General features: G+C 42.5%; 1 protein-coding gene across 1 annotated transcript in view; it reads right to left on the bottom strand.

The window, feature by feature from the left end:
• CCDC183 (coiled-coil domain containing 183) overlaps positions 1–18,415 on the bottom strand; it is a 357,131-nt gene that overhangs the window by 8,504 nt on the left and 330,212 nt on the right. The window contains exon 13 of the mRNA XM_085615709.1: positions 12,292–12,388. Within this exon, the coding sequence (XP_085471835.1) occupies positions 12,292–12,388 (97 nt within the window). The remainder of the gene's footprint in view (positions 1–12,291; positions 12,389–18,415) is intronic.

Genomic DNA, 18,415 nt, shown 5'->3' with positions numbered 1-18,415 from the left:
GACGCCCCTTGCAACCTGCAAATCATAGTGTAAAGAGGCATGTGACTGATGTTTCCCTTTAACTCATCTAGGCGACAGTGCATATGCATGCCGGTCATTCATCCTCACTCCCTACCTACACCCAGCAACCCAGAGTGAGAGACGATACAACGTGGCACACAAAACAACACGCAATGTGGTGGAGCGCACGTTTGGACTACTGAAGAGCAGGTTCCGCTGCCTCCACAAGAGCGGAGGCGCACGCCAGTACACACCCATCACCTGCTGCAAGATTATTGCCACTTGTGCAATGCTGCACAACCTTGCCACGAAAAAAGGTACAGATGTGGAACTAACATATTTTGAGCACAACGAGGATGAGTCAGGCCAGCCACAGGGCAACGCAGCTAGAGTGCCAACTGCAATCGATGGGAGAGAGACGGGCAGAGATCACATGCAACTATTTCTGAGTAAGTAAGGGGACACAGCCAGTTGTGATTAGTCATGACGTAGTTTTAATGTGGCACCACGCCATGAACACATGAACAAGCCAATCTGGCAATATACCATCTATACAAGGAGTATGTCCAGGGTTACGTCACCCATTGGGAAGTGGCTAAGCAGGGCCACATCAATGTTTGCGCATACGCGCTGCAGTGGTGGATGGCACGGCCTGTGCATCCTCACTAGAGCCAACCCCAAGCCGCCTGCTGCTCCTGCGTCCTTCTGGGACGGGGGGTGTGATGCTGCTCCTGCTGCTGGTGTCGATGCTCTCCGCAGCATCCCCTGCAGCAGTTGTCGACGCCTGACTAGTAAATAGCACCCCTAGTGCACTTGTCACCTGCACCATCCCCCGAGACAGGTCGCTGCAGCAGTGTGTTAGGCCCTCCTGCATCGTCACAGAGCGCCGGCACAGTAGAGAAGTCGCAGTTGCCAGACGGTTGAGTGCCCTGTTGGTAGTGTCCCTTCTCTGCCGTTCCCGGCGCCGTGCCTCGATGTCAGCATCTAATTTGCTGCACAACTGCTGGATTGACTGGGACATGTCCCGAATGCCCGCAGCCATGCCGCTGATGTTATTGTCCATGTTGACTAATGTAGTTTTCATCACCCGCATGTGCCTCTGGACTGTCATGACTGCCTTTGTTTGCAGGCGCTGTTGTTTCAACATTTGGCCCTCGAGACCCAAGAAGACACCATGGCCGTCAATGGGTGCTGGTGGACTCTGGACACGCGACCTGCGGCGCCCTCTTGCTCCCGTCTGTGCTGCCTGTGAGGTGTGGGGCACAGTGGCATGGCTCCCTTCCTGGGGCCTGGTGAGTTCTTCAGGGCCCATGCTGTCGTCTGACGAGGTGTCTAAGGCTCGTAGCCTGGCTGCTGGACGCCTCCTCATTCCCACACCTGCAAGCGGAGATGTGGCCGGTGATTCAAACATGAGTGGCGATGCTGGCTCTGGGTGAGGTGATGCTGGCTCTGGGTGAGGTGATGCTGGCTCTGGGTGAGGTGATGCTGGCTCTGGCTGCGGCGAGGCTGCCTGTGTTGGTGGTGCGGGTGCCAGTGGGCCTGCTCCCTGGTCTGAACTTGTGCTGGCTAGAGGTGATATTTGTGGCCGGTGTGCCGTCTCTCCTGCAGCATGCCCTGTCCTGCATGATGTCACATCTGTGGACAGAAATACAACATTGGCTCAGTGTCCCCGAAGGGCTGCATTGAAAGCGTCACAATAAATAATTTCACATTCCAAAATGTCCTCTGTCTCCTTGTGCCTCGAGTGCGTGACATGCCTTGTTGCCCTGTAACATTTACGTCATGGTTGGTGTTTCCCTGACTACATCTCCCGGAATGCATTGCCTGTCTGCACTGACACGTGTGGACTGCAGTATGATTCTCGTTTCACAATGGGGGATGTGGGATAGGGGGTGCTACATTGCTGTGCTTTCGTCTTACCTTGTTGTGTGGCGGCTCTGGCAGAGCTGTCGGCGTCCCCAAGACCCACGACGCTCTCTTGCTCGATTGTGGCCCCCACCAGCTCCTCCAGTTCGGTGAGGGCAGGTGCCCTGTTGGTTCCACCTCCAGTCTGGCTGGCCTCCTTCTGGATGTCGCCCATCTTCCTCTTGGTTACAATCCTCAGGTCATACCAGCGCTTCTTTAGGACCTCTATGTCCCTGTGGGTCACTCCCACAGCATTCACATGGGCCTGGATGGCCAGCCATATGTTGCGCTTTTCAGCCTCAGGCACTTGCAGGGATTGCCTTCCAAACAGCTTCTGGTGCTGCTTCACCACCTCCTCCACCAGCACCTGGAGTTCCTTGGGGCTAAATTTCAGCTTCCTCCTCCTTTCCCCTCCGTCTCTCTGTGTTCTCTGGCTGGACATGATGTTCGTTTTCCCGCTCGCACAGGCACCGGCTCCCTGCCTCTCCTCTGCACTCCAAGCCTCTCCAGGGTCGGCTAATTATGTACACCTGCCTGGGTGTGGCCACTTCCTGGTTGGGTGGGCTGTGGTTGCACAGGATTAGCTGTTTCGTCAAGTCATGTGATTTTATTTACCGATTCCGTACATACCGATTCGGTATTTTCCGATTCGGTAAATACCACCTCGGTATTTTCCGATTCGGTAAATACCACCTCGGTATTTTCCGATTCGGTAAATACCACCTCGGTATTTACCGATTCGGTGAATTCCGATTCGTGATTACCGAATGTTACCGAATCGGTAACTGTTACCGAATTTTTACCTACATATAACTTAACGATTCTAATTTACCGATTCGGTACGGCTCGGTATTTAAGAAACGGTAAAATTTATTTACCTACATGAGGCCCTTAGTGTTCAAAGTGCCTTTGCCTGAATCGTTGTTAGAGCCAAGTTTAGGTAGTCATGCGCCTGGGTGTTTCTTGGCTCGGTAATGGCCTTCCACACAATGCTGCTTAGTGTAGCTCCAGTCTTGTTTTTACGTCGAGCATTCGAAATCTCTTGTATATACTTTAGTATATACTTTTATGTGCATGTACTTTGTGGGCTCTGGAGATTAGCCCTAGGACTTGTCTGCTTCCGCTTAGGGACTTTTTTCTGCTCAACGGCCTCTCTTTAACTGTCTTGATAGAAAAAGACCAGCAGAGGTCAGTAAAATACCACAATTGCTTTATGCTTAGGGACTTTCTGTTTTTTAGGTCTAGCCTTGGTATCGCGTAAGCGATTGCAAAGCCAGACTATTGTAAGCGGGTTTTAAAAGTGCTCCCAAAAAACGGATTGCATGGCTAGCACGCGCACAATCACGCGCATCGTGCCGCCATGCAATCCGCATTTTGGGAGCACTTCAAAGGGTCCGCTCCCCCGCCCCCGCCAAGCGCGCGCGCCACGCTCCGCTTTTTGGGAGCTCTTCAAAGGGTCCTCACCCCCGCCCCCGCCAAGCGCGCGCGCCACGCTCCGCCGGGCTTCTCTTGTCTTTGATGTTTTCAGTTTGGTTTCCTTTTCTCCACGACTCCGGCCCACTGGTTCGAAAACACGCTCTTTGGCTCAAGCAGGGAGCGGTCTTCAAAGGTTTAAATCCCGATAGACTATCAGGATTGTCTGTGTGCGCTCCACATCTGTTCTTATTCACTGCGGTTCTTAAAATTTTTGGTTTTTGGGCCATTTTATATAGCGCTAAATTAGCCGTAAAATATTGCATCGGTTTACATAGCTACTAGTTACATTGCAGAAACATAAAATTTACGTTTTTTTGGAAGCCAGGCCATGACTATAACCTACTTGAGTGCTGTAAGAGGATTCGCAAAATGCTAGTTAGGCGGATACTATGGTGAACATTACATTTTAGCTTCAGCGTTTTAATCTATGCCGTTTATTTATTACATGAGCCTCACACTTTTTTAAACCTTAGTGCGTTTTTGGTGCACACAGGGGCTTCTGTTAAGAAAATATGTGGCAATAAGGCTGGCCATGCATATTTAACAAGCGTTAGTGCTGGGGGAGGTGGAAAGTTTACGCATTGAATTGTATTGTACTGCTTAATTAGTGACAAAGAGATACTGGGTTTTTTTAAAGTTAAAATCTTTACACAGAACATATGTAAAAAATGTATAAACTAATTCTTGCTGAAGCGGTTTAGTGATTAGTAGCATTTGTGAGCTGTACATTAAATGTTTTTCTTTCAGATAGTCGCCGGCGTGCCTCGGTGTGAACACACCCTTACTGCTCTGCTGTGCTTGTTTCGCACCCCACAGATGCTGCCTACGAGTAGATTTCAATCGGTCTTTCTCTGCTTCTTAGCGCCTCATTAGCCTGCCCTTGTTTCCTTTCTAGTGTCGATTTTCACTCCACAACATCACACTGTCGCAGACTCTCGTCTGCTTTTGGCCGCCCAAAGCCACGTTTTCAGACGGAACACTTGAGGCTTTTCTACGCACAGGAAATAATTAGTAGGTTAACTTGAGGTGCGATACACATTGTTTTTGTTTGGTATTTTGTTTTAGTATTTTGCACAGCGACATTTAGCATATACGCAAAGCACTGTAACTATTAATTTACTTTTAGCCTAATGTATTCATCTTGACCACATATATATGTCTATGAGTTCATAATATTAGTAAATATATATGTATAGATGTAAAAATATATACATACATATATCTATACACATTTAATTTATTTATACATATAAATATATGCATTTATAATTTCATATATATATTTACATATATTTGTATATATTTAAATATAGGGTGATTAATTTATATGCATATTTATATATGTGCACATTTTTATATATAAAAATGTATATATATGCACATAAGTATGTATGCATATTTATAAAAATATGTATGCTTTTCAAGATATGTGCAAAGAGACAGATATATATTAAGTGTATATTTGTGCATATATAAAAGCACAAATAAATGCATACAAACAATTGCATATATATCTGCTTACAAATGCATATATATCAATAGATTTAGCAAAAAATGCACAAATATACACCTATATATATCTGTATATATGGGCACACATCTATAAAAGCATACCAATTTAAAAATAGATCCATACTTACTTACGGGCATATATATACAGCTATATTAAAACAATTATGCACATATATATCATTTGCAATGCAAAAAATCTTACATTTCCAACAGTTTCAGCTATTGCCAGTTTAAATAACGATACCTTTTATTTATGTGGTTTAAAAACCTGCAAAAGGTGCGTAAACACGCACTTTTTACTTAGTCATTGCTTACAAAAAGCAAAGCTAGCAGTAACTGTGCCTCTTTTACTACCAGCCTTGCTTGTTGTAAGCAACAACTATAATTAGTGCGTGTTTACGCACTGCTTGCAGCCTTTCAAAACACATCAATAAAAGGCATTGCCATTTACAATGCCAATTGCTCAAAGTCTAGCAAATGCCAGACCTATTGCATTGCGAATGCTTGTTGATTTTCTGGCAACTGCCTCTATTTAACTTTCTTGATAGAAAACGACTAGCAGAGGTCAGTAAAATACATGAATCACTTTAGCATTCTCTAGATTCCAGTCCATAGAAATTGTCTTCCATGAGCACCCATAGACAATAATATTTTTTTCAAATCTTGTATTTTCAGTGATATGACCACCGGAGGCCCTGATTTTATATTAAAAACAGAGCTTTGTACTATACCATTTCCCGCTGAAAGGCAATATTTCTCCCCATGTGTTCCCATACCTGGCGTTTCACGCAGTTTGGTGCTTACTTTCCCTCCATGTTAAAGAACAGTAAATGTTTCAGCACCCAGGCTAATGTGCTGCATAGCTAAATACATATAAGGTCCCAAAGGCGAGACCGATTGCATTGCAAATGCTTGTTTTAACTTGTAGCAGAACTTCAAATAGGCGCCCAGGCTGTTTACGTTCTGTCTCCGCAAACCCATCTCAAGGCGAATTTGGGCTGGTGAAGCATTGCGCGGGATATTAAACACCTGTCAAAATGTACCAAGTATTGTGTAGTAGATTATTTTATCAGCTCTTCCTTTAAGAGCCTCGGTACCATAAATGATAGAGGCCATGTTTAGCAGCCATGACTTGAAGGACTGGTTGAAGAGACAGTCCTTTTAAAGAGTTCCTTAGAATGCAAAAAGCAGAGGTTAGGGAGTTGTTTCTCCTTTGTATCGCACTGCACTGTTTGTTGATCGTGCCTCTTGAATCAATGATTGCTCCCAGATATTTATATTCCAGCACAGATTCCAAGGATGAACCATCCAGATGGAAGATTAGTGGCGAGCTTCTTCTTGTGCTCAGTAGCATTGTCTTTATTTTGTTGAGATTAACTCAAAGCCCTTGCTTTGTGGCATACATAGCAGATGCAGGCCGACCTTAGTATAGCTAAGCAGAACGAAATCGTCAGCATACTACATGTTAGAGGTGTTGAATCCGGACTAAGTAGGGGAGTGAAAGTTGACATTGTTAAGAATTGTTGTCAGCTCTGCTAGCTACAGATTAAACAGGAACATAGCCAGGACGCATCCTTGTTTGATGCTGTTGCCTGTGGGTATTTTCTTCTGGACTCATGCACCTGTGCCCAGCCTTACCCATGTCGACGTGTTTGTGTAGCGCAGTTGAATGGCACTGAGGAATAAAGAAGAAATTCCACAGCTTTGCAACTTGGACCACAAGATGTTGTGCTGAACCACTACAAAGGCAGAGCGAAAGTCCACAAAACACAGGTGTAAATTTAGGGCCCAAAGTCTGGCTTGATCAGTTATCAATGTGAACATTAAGATGTTAGTGGTTGTGCCTGTTTTTTTAATAAACCTGGTTTGGTTCTGCAGCACCAGTGAGCCTTCTTATGCCCAATCTGTTAGTTCAGCCAGCAGAAGCTTAGTAAAATATTTTGCCTCCCCGTCTAAAAGGGCAATCAGCCAATAATTTGATGATATCCTGTCAGCTGTCCTGAATAACCCAGCTGGTAAGAACATAATTGTACAAAAAGCACAGGTGTTTAACCCAATATTGGGAGTTCTGTTTAAAAATGGCTTGCAGTAGACCGTTGATGCTTGGGGCACCGTCGCAACGTCCAGAAGCAATTATTTTTTCCACATCATCTGGGGGAATTGGGGTGCAAGATTGTTCCACCTCCATGATGTTTTCTATTATGTCTCTGGATTGACTCTGGGCCCCCATACATTTCCTAGCACTAGGTAGTCCAGGCAGCTTCCAAGATGTTCGTAAATTAAGGGGGCAACCAAGAGTCTGAAGCGTAGTTCACCAATCTCCAGAACTCTCTGGCATTGTTTCTTTGGGAAGCTGCAAAGATTTTGTACCAGTACTGATCTGCTTCTGACTTAGCTGACTCCCATGTGGCTTTTTGATATAGAGATCTCAGCTTGGGGGGCGTCACCCTCCATAAGGTCTGGTTTGTGCTGTTTAGGAGTAACCATAATGCATGGTTTAACTTCTTTTTTGCTGTCATAAATTGAGCTGAGGCCCTCCTGGGCCAGGCCCGTGCTGAAACATTTGATGCCCCGTGAGAGTGTTTTAGTTCAGCTAGGAGAAGTACAGGGAGCTGGACCGATTGTTCCAGTGGGTCAGAGATTGTTTTGTGTACAAGCTCCCACTTATACATGGCTATAGGTTCAACCTGTGCAATGGTTCCTGTTGACCACTAAAGCCATTTATAGTTGATAGTGAAGACAGTAATAATGTTCGGCTGGGTCTGATTGTGCATTGAACAGTGTAGGCTCAGCAGGATCCTCTGAGGTTGGCGGTCACTTTCCAGATGGCTTGCCAATTCATCGTAGGGGGTTGTATCAAATACGGCGAGGTTCACAAAGGTGTAATCGATGATTGAGTTGGTGGTTGAAGAGTGGTATGTAGGCTGGGCAGGAATGTCTGGATTGATGCGACCATTTAGGGATCTCAAGCCCATATGCGCATCATTAGCAAATGACTGACCCCTTGCGTCCTTTCTCTGTGTGCAAGGTTAGAATGAAGGAATGTGCCAGATCTTATCATGTATTTCCAAAATGTGGTTTCATGTTGCAAACTGCAGTAAATTCATATTGAAATCGCCTGTCATAAAGAGGAGTGGAGCAGGGTTTCAAGTTGTTTGGCGGTGATGAAAGGCAGTAGAATGTCGATTGTTTCTTGCTTCTTAGCAAGTGATGGGTGTGATGGAGCAAGGATTCGAGGAAAAGAAACTTGCTCGGATCAACCTCTCGTCAAAAGATACTAACAATTAGAAATGGTAGATAAAAGAAAATTTACATACACACACCATCCATAAAAGGCTTTATGCTTGCTTAAATAACAAAGAATAATTCGCTACGTAATTGAAATCCCGCTTGAAACCGAAAATCGTCTTGCACATGTGCGAACCAGTACCGCGCAAATAACCATGTGATTAACCCATGCCTGGCATATGCTTGCCTGGATTTAAAAGGAGCAGTCGCTGCTAATGCTTCTGCTTAACAAAGAAGAAAATAACATGGGCTAGAGTAGAAGTGGGCGGTGAACAGTGATAATAACATATTCGAGAAAATAACATCTGTTTATGATTCCTTGATTAATAGTGTGCGCTTGGGCCTGATGTGCTAAGCCAAGGGAAAAGATGGCGGTTGAAATGTGAAACAAATTGAGTATGCGCACTGAAGTTTTGGAGTGACCTGATGACCGGATCATTAACAGGCTGCCAAGAACCAAGGACAGATGCCTGAGAACGCTCTTCAACTATGGAATTATATCTAATTTGTTTTGTGAACGGATGTGAAAGGAAGTGGTATTGAAAAAATGAATAAATTAAATGGGAAGGGTTTACTAAACAAAGAATTAGTTAAGAAATAAAGAATGACAGCATGAGGTGATGACAACTCCCTTGCCCGTGCCCAATCACAGTCCATGATTCACGAATACTTGCAACTTTTGAGGGTGGGACATGCAGAATTAAAGAGTATAACTTGAGTGACTAAAAGTTAAGAGGTGGACGTCGATACTGAGTGAGGTGTGGGCGAGAGCTGCTGCTTGAGAAGAACAGACTGGGAAGATTCAATACTGAAAGACAGCCTGATTAGATTGAAGAATTGCAGAAGAATATCGAGGACGGAGAGTGTAAGAGAGGGATGCGCTCTGGTGCGTCAGGTTCTAGAGAAGTGTAGTAAGTATAATCCTATCCTGCACCTGTCCTATAGTCTTTGTCTCCTGAGTCTTTATCAGGTGACCTCCACCAATCCTTTTGGCCAGGGGTTGGGTTTCCCCATTGCACCACTTGGTAAATATATTTCTGCCTTGAATTTGCATATCTTTTGCAAAATATGAGTTATTGTGTCTTTTGTCTCCTCATCTATCACTCCTAATGCCTTAAGATTGTTGAATGTGTTTGTGTATTTGAATGTTATTTTGATAAATGAATTTTTCTCTCCCCTGAAAGTTGATGGAGTTTGCACTGTGAATCTGTACAAATGAGCGTTCATTTTGAATGAGTTATTAGATACAATTTATTGAATCTTACTTGGAGTCTGTGATTATTTTATCGAAAGTTATAAGATAGATTAGTGAATACCTTAATATCACCATCAACTACTCGACTAATGGTCCACTAACCAATCAATCAATCAATGGTCCACTAACCAAAGGAAGAGTGTTGATCTGTGAAGGTTAGTTAGACATTGACTAATTCAGATCCAAGTGAAATAAAATTTGACCCCCAGCGAAACAGTCAGGAAACTTGAATGTGTATATGGGCCCATTGTTGAGTAATTTTTTTTTGTGTGAAATATTTATCCTGGCCATTTTGCTGGATCAGAAGTCTGGCCCTATTTTGATACCATCAAAGATTTTTATCGCTGTAGAGTGGTGACATGAAACAATTGCAGAAGTTATCAAGGCAATAGCAGTGACTCACAGCTGTCCTGATTCCTGTTTAAACAGCATTATTTTACCATTCTAAAAGAAGGGACTTAAAGATGATCCAAAGTCCTACAGACTGATAGGCCTACTTTGATATGGACTGTAAAATCTTTCCCAAACTGATACTGATGTCCCTGGATAAGTGAATCACCAATGAAAACATCCTTTCACCAATACAAGGAGGTTTCAAAGAAGGACTGGCCATGATAGATCAGATCTTCACCTTTTTACACTAAATCCATAAGTCCAGTAGAGTAACAAAAATGCCCCTGTATTTGACATTCTCATTAACTTTGGATCTGGTTTCAAGAAACCGTCTATGGGGAATTTATGTATGATGGGCATAGAGCCCGGGCGTCTGCCACAAATTAAAATGCTAATGCTGTACAGAGGAACCTCCTCCCAGGTGAGACTTAGCCAAAAAGGGCATATCAGTAAAAAAAACTGCCCACACACAGAGTGGTCAGGCAGGGCTACCTCTTGGTGCCACTTTTGTTTTCCCTCTACATAAAGGACTTGTAGGAAGAAGTCAGGAAAGCTGTGTTCCCTCAATCAATGGTTTCAAGATCTCAGCCCTTCTTTACGCCGATCATTCAGTTTTAAGAGCGAAAACCCTAAAACGCCTCAAACCCAGCTTTCACTTACGGAACCATATTGTACAGTAAAAAAAAATGGTAATTAACACCAGCAAAGCCAGGGTAATGATCTTCAGGAGTATGAGTGAAAATACGTTTTTGTTCCTTGTAAATCATGAGTAATTGAAGGAATTGGCATCCTTCAAATATTTAATTGTAACAATTGATAAAACATAAAAATGGAAAACTCACATAAAAACCTCCATAGGCAAATCAGAAGTTGCAGCGTCTGCAATCCTGAGGGTGGCATACATACCCTTTTACAAGGTTACAGTTTCAACAACAAAGTTTTCCGAGCAAAAGTTGAAAGCCAAATCCCACATGGAGCAGAGTAGTGGGGGTTTAACCCCTTCGGTGCCCGCCCCTTTCCCCGCCCTGTGCCGGCCGTTACATTAGCGGGCGGGGTTTGTGACGAGCTGGACTCGTCATGGGCACAGCGCCACCGCGGCCCATGACGAGTCCAGCTCGTCACGGGCACCGAAGAGGTTAACAAGACAAGAGTGTGTGTAGGATGCTGCAAAAGGAGATTCTGGAAATCACTACTAAAAATGGTAGCAAGTTTCCCCACAACAGTATTGGAATTGAACAATGGCTACTCCACCATCCAGGCTAAATGCCAGATGGCTTCCATCAACTGTGGGCTGACAAGGCTGAGTTTGAGAGGCACTAATCTTGTGGACCAAGCGCGGATTTTCTTTTTTCTATGTGGTCAAAATCAAATGGAACAAGAAAACCAAGAGACTCAAACATGAACCTGCTGACATGTAAGGGGCTAAACGATACACTCAAAAAAGCACCTGAAGCAGATATATTGAGAGTATGTTCTGAACACTCTTCACCAAAACCCCAGGTTAGGAAGGTTGACTTCACAATTTCTTGCTATTTTGAAGCATATCTGGACATTGTCCAACCTCATTTGGCTAAAACGCTGTACATGAAATTTTCTTTTGATATTCTCCAAATCAAAGCTTTTACAGTAAGGTGGGAATCGGCCAATAATGCTAATGAAGAATCTAACTGCACTTTATGTAGTTTGGACGCTACAGAAAATCTTGCACAGATTTTATTTTTCTGTCCGGTATGTGCCAATTCTAGAAGGAAATGGATTCACCCAAATTGCCGCAACATGGGGTTCAGGAAACACCTAGATATCGTTTTTAGTTTAAGCAGCTATCTATTAGCAGTAGAATCTGTATGGGAAAAGATAGGATTGAGATTTTAATTAGTCGTGGTTTTATCCGTTTACTAGTGTTTTTTTCTTTTTAACAGATTGCATTACATATAAAGGATTTGCACTGCATGGCGAATAAGCTGTATGTATGCTTTTAATGGTTTTCAACTATAAATAAAAGCTATTTTGAATTGGAATCTGAATTAGGCAATAATAATTAAAACTGAGGAAAGATGGCATACATTATAAGAGGGTATTGCTTTTCAGTGCATGCCCCGACTTTGTAGAACAAAATTAGAATAAGACTAAGGCTAAAGCTGGATCAAAATTGCCTTCGGGGAAGGGCCGTAAGTTCTGGTTAATAGGTTTAGCATAGTGTTCATTCTCCTTAACTAGCTCACTCTATCTTTAACTCATTTTTGTAACAATTCCCCATCTACGTAATTGAGCTGCATTGTAGCTGTTCCCTGTAGCTTGTACCACACAAAAGTCCCAAAGCGTTCTGAAAGGTGGCCACTGTAGACAACATTGCTGTGTTCCCACTCAAAGGTGTATTTCTTCCTTTGCCCTGGTAATGTTCATAACAATCTTTAATTTCCTTCAGTGATCCCTCACCTCCCTGCCAAACAATTTTGTCATACCTTCAGCTGAATCTTGTGCATATTCAATCTTTATCCTCTGGTTGTGGGGCTCATTTGTGGTGGATGTCTCCAGCAGATCTCTGACTTGCATAAAGGGCTATGAGAGAAAACAAATGGTTACAGGGAAGGAAGCAGTCTGTAAGCCACAGTAAATACAGTATTGGAGGAACCTAAGACAACTGAAGTGAGGAAGATCTGTATATGTTTTTCTTTTCCATTAGGAATGGCTGTTGCAAACATTGCTTGACTTGGTTGTTATTTATGATCATATTTAGAGTTGAAGGACATTCACTAAAAAGTGTCAGATGCCCTGTCTATTGTATTAATGTCAAGAGTGCTCCAAATAGAGATCAGTGAGTAAACACTCCTCTGACATCTATGATCTCATCCTAACCAACGAGCTTGACATCATTATCCTCACAGAAACTTGGCTAAACTACTCCTCCACCCCTATCCTTGACCTTCTAGTCCTGCCTAGCCATGACATAATTCATAGGGACAGTGATTTGAAACAGGGTGGTGGAATAGCCTGTGTAAATCCAAAATATACTCTCACCTTCTCAATCAGATTCCACCACTTCAACCTCCAGCGAATATCTTTGCATCAACATTACCAGCATAAACCGCCCTGTCTGTAAACTACACACGTTCTACCTCCTCCCTGGTAAAAATCTTTGCTTCATTGAGCATTTAATGGAAATCATCTCATCCAACGACCACCCTTTAGTGTCCCAAATCTTCCTGGGAGACTTCAACCTCCACTGGTCTAACCCAAATGATCATGTAGTGAACTGTCTTAAATCCTTCCTATTGGATTATGAGCTGACACAATTGTGTGATAGCCCAACTCACAATAAGGGAGTAACTCTGAATCTCATCATATCTAAAGGTAACACCATCACAATGGACTCCATTATTCCTTGCGACTGGTCCGGACACTATTGCATCCTCTTTATTAACAGGGAGGTACCGCGAAGGGCGTTCAACCCAAGAAAAGGAACCTTAGAAATATCAACACTGAAGAGCTAGCAACCTGCTGTTCAAAGGCCTGGACTCCTCATTCAAAAATGAAAGATGTTCATGTCCTCAGTGATTTCTATAATGCCTCTATCTCCGGTATCATGGACGATATAGCCCCTTTACACCAAAATTGTCTCCTCCAAAATCTCTAAACCCTGGTACAAAACCCTAAACTTGGAACGCCGTAACCTAAGGTCAGCAAAAAGATCTTGGAGCTCTATACCATCTACTGAACACCTAAACCTCCTTAAAGCTGTCAGGAGCTCTTACAGCAAAATGATCAAGAGTGCAAAAGCCGACTTCTTCAGATCTCAACTTAATCGAGCCAGAACCTTGCCCATTAAACTTTTCAAAATTGTTAATCAACAATCACTCAAAGTACCCATCCGTCATAACCCTTGCGAAGGCACTCCTACTTGCGACAAATTGGGCACTTTCTTTGTCGAAAAAACGTCAAGCATCAATATCGACCTACAATTAAAAAGGGCTCTTCTTCCAAATTCTGGACGGACAGCTAAACCTAACCACCAGGAGATGCTCATCCTCCCCTAGCACTAGACCCAAGAATATTGCCTCTTGGCACACCTTTACTCCCCACCTTCTTGCAACCATCCAACCACTGCAACGACCCTTTACCTCCTCCGATTTCAAATAAAAGAAGGCTGCCATCCTCCCCATTAGGGCAACGATTGTTAATGCTTCACTATTGCAAGGCATGATACCCAGCTGCCTAAAAGCAGCACAAGTATCCCCCAGTTTTAAAAAACCAAACGCAGACAGTTATGAGCTGAATAATTTCCATCCTATTTCCAACGTCCCCACACTGGCAAAACTTTCAGAAAAGTGTGTGCAGTCTCAACTCTGTGTTCATATTGAGAAATTCCAACTGTTGGATCAACATCAATTGGGCTTTAGGAGAGGCCACAGCACAGAATCTGCACTCACTCACATCTTGGATGACATTTTAAAGTTGCTAGACCAAAATGAATCCTGCTTCCAGATTCTCCTTGACCTATCTTCTGCCTTTGACACTGTTAGCCCCAGCAAATTATTATCCACGCTAGAGCACAGGATTGGTCTATCAGGTGTGGTTTTGCAATCCACTTATTTCTCCACAACAGATCTCAAAGAGTCAAAGTGAATCAATCACTATCTCAACCATCTACAGTTTGAATGGGGGTTCCACAAGGGTCCCCCTTTTCACCCATACTCTTCAATTTATTCTTGGGACCATTAGCTAATGCCCTGAATTCAGAGAACATTATCTTTCATATGTATGCAGATGATACCCAACTTTATTTGAAAATCTCCTCCCCGGAAGACTTCATTTCACTCAACTCCATCCTGATGAACACCTAAAACTGGCTCACTGAAAAATACCTAAAGCTCAACAACCCCAAAACAGAATTCCTTCTTATTGCTCCCCCTAACCAGGTCCCCAAGATTGACCTCTGGATGCATCATCTTTTAGCTTTCAACTGCTCCCCCCACATTATTGAGTCTCCTAAATCTCTAGGAAACACCATGCACCTGAACATACAGAATCATATCAGCAATGCAACCAAGTGTGATACACACCAGATGAGGTTACTAAGGAATCTCAAACCATTCCTTCCACAGGAAGACATCAAATGGGTGGTTCAAGCTCTAGTATTTCCAAGGCTAGACTACGGTAGTTCCACACTCTGTGGTCTCCCCAAACAAAATGTGGCTCCACTTACGGCTTCCATTAATGCTGTAGCCAGATTGATTACTGGTACAACAAGAAATTATAACATATCCCCAGTCTTAAAATCCCTAAACTGTCTAACTCACAAAGCTAGAATACAACTAAAGATCGCTTGCTTGACTCACAAAGCACTTCACTTCAAGACCCCCATCTATCTGGCTCACAAATTAGAATTATCAGGGGGTGGCTGTCCATCTCAAAGTGCAAACTCACTGCTCCTGAAACAACAAGTCTGCCGCAATCAGAGAACGAGTAACAGAGCATTCTCTGGCATGGCACCGAATATTTAGACTACATAGACAGTATAAAGCAAAGCATGAATTCTACAAATTAGAGATAGGGAATTTAAATCCATGATTTATGCTGTCTATGTAGATACCCAAATTAAAATTCAGAAAACACAGCGAATAGTCTTTTCATATTCTCCTTTTTAATTGTGTATTTTAAATTATTGTGCCTACTATGTATATGAATTTATGTGTTTTTTAATGATGTGATCAAGTTCTTTATGTGTAACACATATTTGTACACTTTTATGCTGATTAAAATACATTAATATTTTGATAAGAAGTTGTAATCGACTTATAAGTGCCTTAATCATTAATGAGTGCGGTATGTGTGGACTATAAGTATGGTGGTTTGATGAGGGTGAATTGTTGACCATATAACCTATCCAAAGAGAAATATTCCTTTTAACTCCACGATTCAGTGAAGCCATTCTGAATCGCAAAAATGGTTTAACGGCTCATTCAGGATCACAAATAAGAAGGAGCATAAACAGGGCAGCCCTTTCTATTTGCAATTCACAGTTAGTTAAATGTACCAATGGTTTACCTCCACCATTGATGCCTCAAACCACTATAATGTTTCTGACTCCTGAAAGCTGGTTGTAACAGCGGCCATCTTGTGTCCAACATAAAATAAAAGGTTGTTTGGGGAATGTAAGTTTGATAGGATACGGATCTCTAGAGGGCACTTGGCCAGTTACACTTTTAAATTGAGAGGTATGTGGCCAGGCCAGATGAATTATTGTAGAGAGAGTTAATGAATGAGTTACTGTAGAGAGAGTTAATAAATGAGTTTTTGATCTTTAAGGTACTATTAATTGTAGAAAGTATCTTAAATTTGTTTTAGGAAAATATTAACCATGGAAATACAAGATACACTATTAGACACATGGGAAGGTATTTATTATTTAATAGATTCTTTATTTATGCATCGATTTGGTGTAATGAGATCTTTACCGAGTAAGGTTTTATTTTAAAGAAAAGAGAGCATGAATTTGACAATATATATATTGAATATGTAAAGGGTTGCATTTCTGGGTTGTAATGGTTTAAGGTCATTTTATTGGATGAATGAGTTTGCTCCATTGTAAATGTGCAACAATGACGAGTCTAGATATTCCCAAATTTTCTCCTTGTTGTCCCTTAGTAAGTTATAGATAGTTTGAAAACTCTGTAATATGTGAGGAAGTGTCATGTACCAAATGCCATTGTCGATGCATACAATTGCTCTTTTACAAGGTGCTGGTTATTAGTCAGATGTGGATATTGTGGAGTAAATTGTCTCTGTAAAAGATTCTTTTTGTAAGATTTCTTGACATTTAAGACGTAGATTTGTTTACTTGTTTTTGATTTAAAGAATCCACTAAATATAAGGTTTTTGTTAATGGTTCACTTTTCTGATTATATTGTAGTGAATGATAATCCCAATTGATGGCCCTGATGAAGCAAGAAATCTTGTAAAACACATGTTGGCCTTTATTTAGTTGTAACTAATGTCTGATACTTTTGGATGATTGCCCCTTACATGTTTTTTCGTTGGACACTTGGACACTTTTATACCAATTGGGCAAATTAGTATATCTCAAAGAGGGAGCGCATGCCAGTGCAACGTTGAGGGAATGTATGATACAATCACGCATGCTTTTACAACACATGCCATTACAACGCAGGCAATACAACGAACGCGTTGTTACCACTCGTTCCATTACCATGCAAGTCATTCCAACGACTTGCCTTAGGGAAGAGCTGTACTTTGGAATAGTATATATTACTATTCCAACTCCAGTCTGTGCAACGGTAGGGAAGGTGTTGGATTTAAAGTCCAACAGCACGTTCCCTAATTCAAGTCATTGTAGCAACTTGTGTGGAAATGGAAGGCGTGTGATGAAACGCGTGGTAAAAGAACGTTCATTGTATTGCCCACGTTCTAATGGAACTGCGCAGTTCTGGCTGCGTAGTAAAGGCTGTTTCCCCATTGGAGGTTGCCCAAGAGAGGAAGAAAATTATTAATAAGTTGGAGCATTACTTGCTTGACTAAGGGCCTTCTTTAGAGTTTGGTTGAGATGGGGGTACTCCAACACAAACGTGGTGGATGCCCCATTCACCTTATTACAGGTTTATTATAGTCAATAGGTCTATTAGGGGTATTTCTCAGTGAAAGTTTGTGACTGTGTGTCCTCCTTATGTCTGTATTAACCAGTTGAATTCTTAGGGCAAGTTAGTCTGTTTCATCCTTGTCCTTATGTGGCATTTCATTAGGCGTTGCATGGTCTTCCTATCTTGTCATTGCAGTCATAGCAGGGATCTCCCTCAGTGCAGTGCAGAGCTCCAAGATTTGCCTTTTTTTTGTTCATACTCAGTCTTTCCTCAATCATCATTTTTAAACATTGGTTTCAAAGAATCTCTTTACATCAAAGTCCCTGTAACCCTTCCAAACTTGAGGAGAATAGCGGACAAATCACGACATTACCCATCTTTCTGCTTCCAATCACTGCACCCCATTTGTCTATTTGGCCTTTACAGCTCCATGCAAGCCTCTAGCTGTCCTTTACTCAGAAGGCTCCCAACACTGCCTGGGGCCCACATCTGCTGCGGCGTCTTAGGTTTCCAACTTATCCACTGGGCCAAAAGAAATACACCAACCAGAGATTTGGTACTGGGAGCGGTGACCATTTTGGCAATACCTATCTTTACAGATTTGAATGTGTCCTTCCCAATCAGGCTCTCAACCACCTGTTCAGGAGAGGAAATCTCCAGAATCCCAGAAGGCCTTTGGTACCAGGCAGTTTTTCCAAGTCATATCTGGTTTAAGAGGAACAGCTACTGCCTCAGAACTCGAATGAACAGACCTAGAGTAGCCTGTAGCATAGCAGGATCCTAGGGCTGCATACCCCAAAAAGGCTAATAACCCTTTGATCAACTTCATTATTTCAGAGGTTCAGCTTGACCCTCTCCAGGGTCCTGGCACCAATACAACCATTACAAATGGCAAATTACAGAGGTGTAGAAAGCAAGCTTTAACTTCAATATCATTACCATTTTAGGCAACAGAGTAGGATTTGGGCGATTCTTGAGCTACTAGTATTCA

This window comes from Triturus cristatus, chromosome 1_2, assembly GCF_964204655.1.
Source record: "Triturus cristatus chromosome 1_2, aTriCri1.1, whole genome shotgun sequence".
In the NCBI taxonomy this organism is placed as follows: Eukaryota; Metazoa; Chordata; class Amphibia; order Caudata; family Salamandridae; genus Triturus; species Triturus cristatus.
This window is presented reverse-complemented; position numbering and strand designations above follow the sequence as displayed.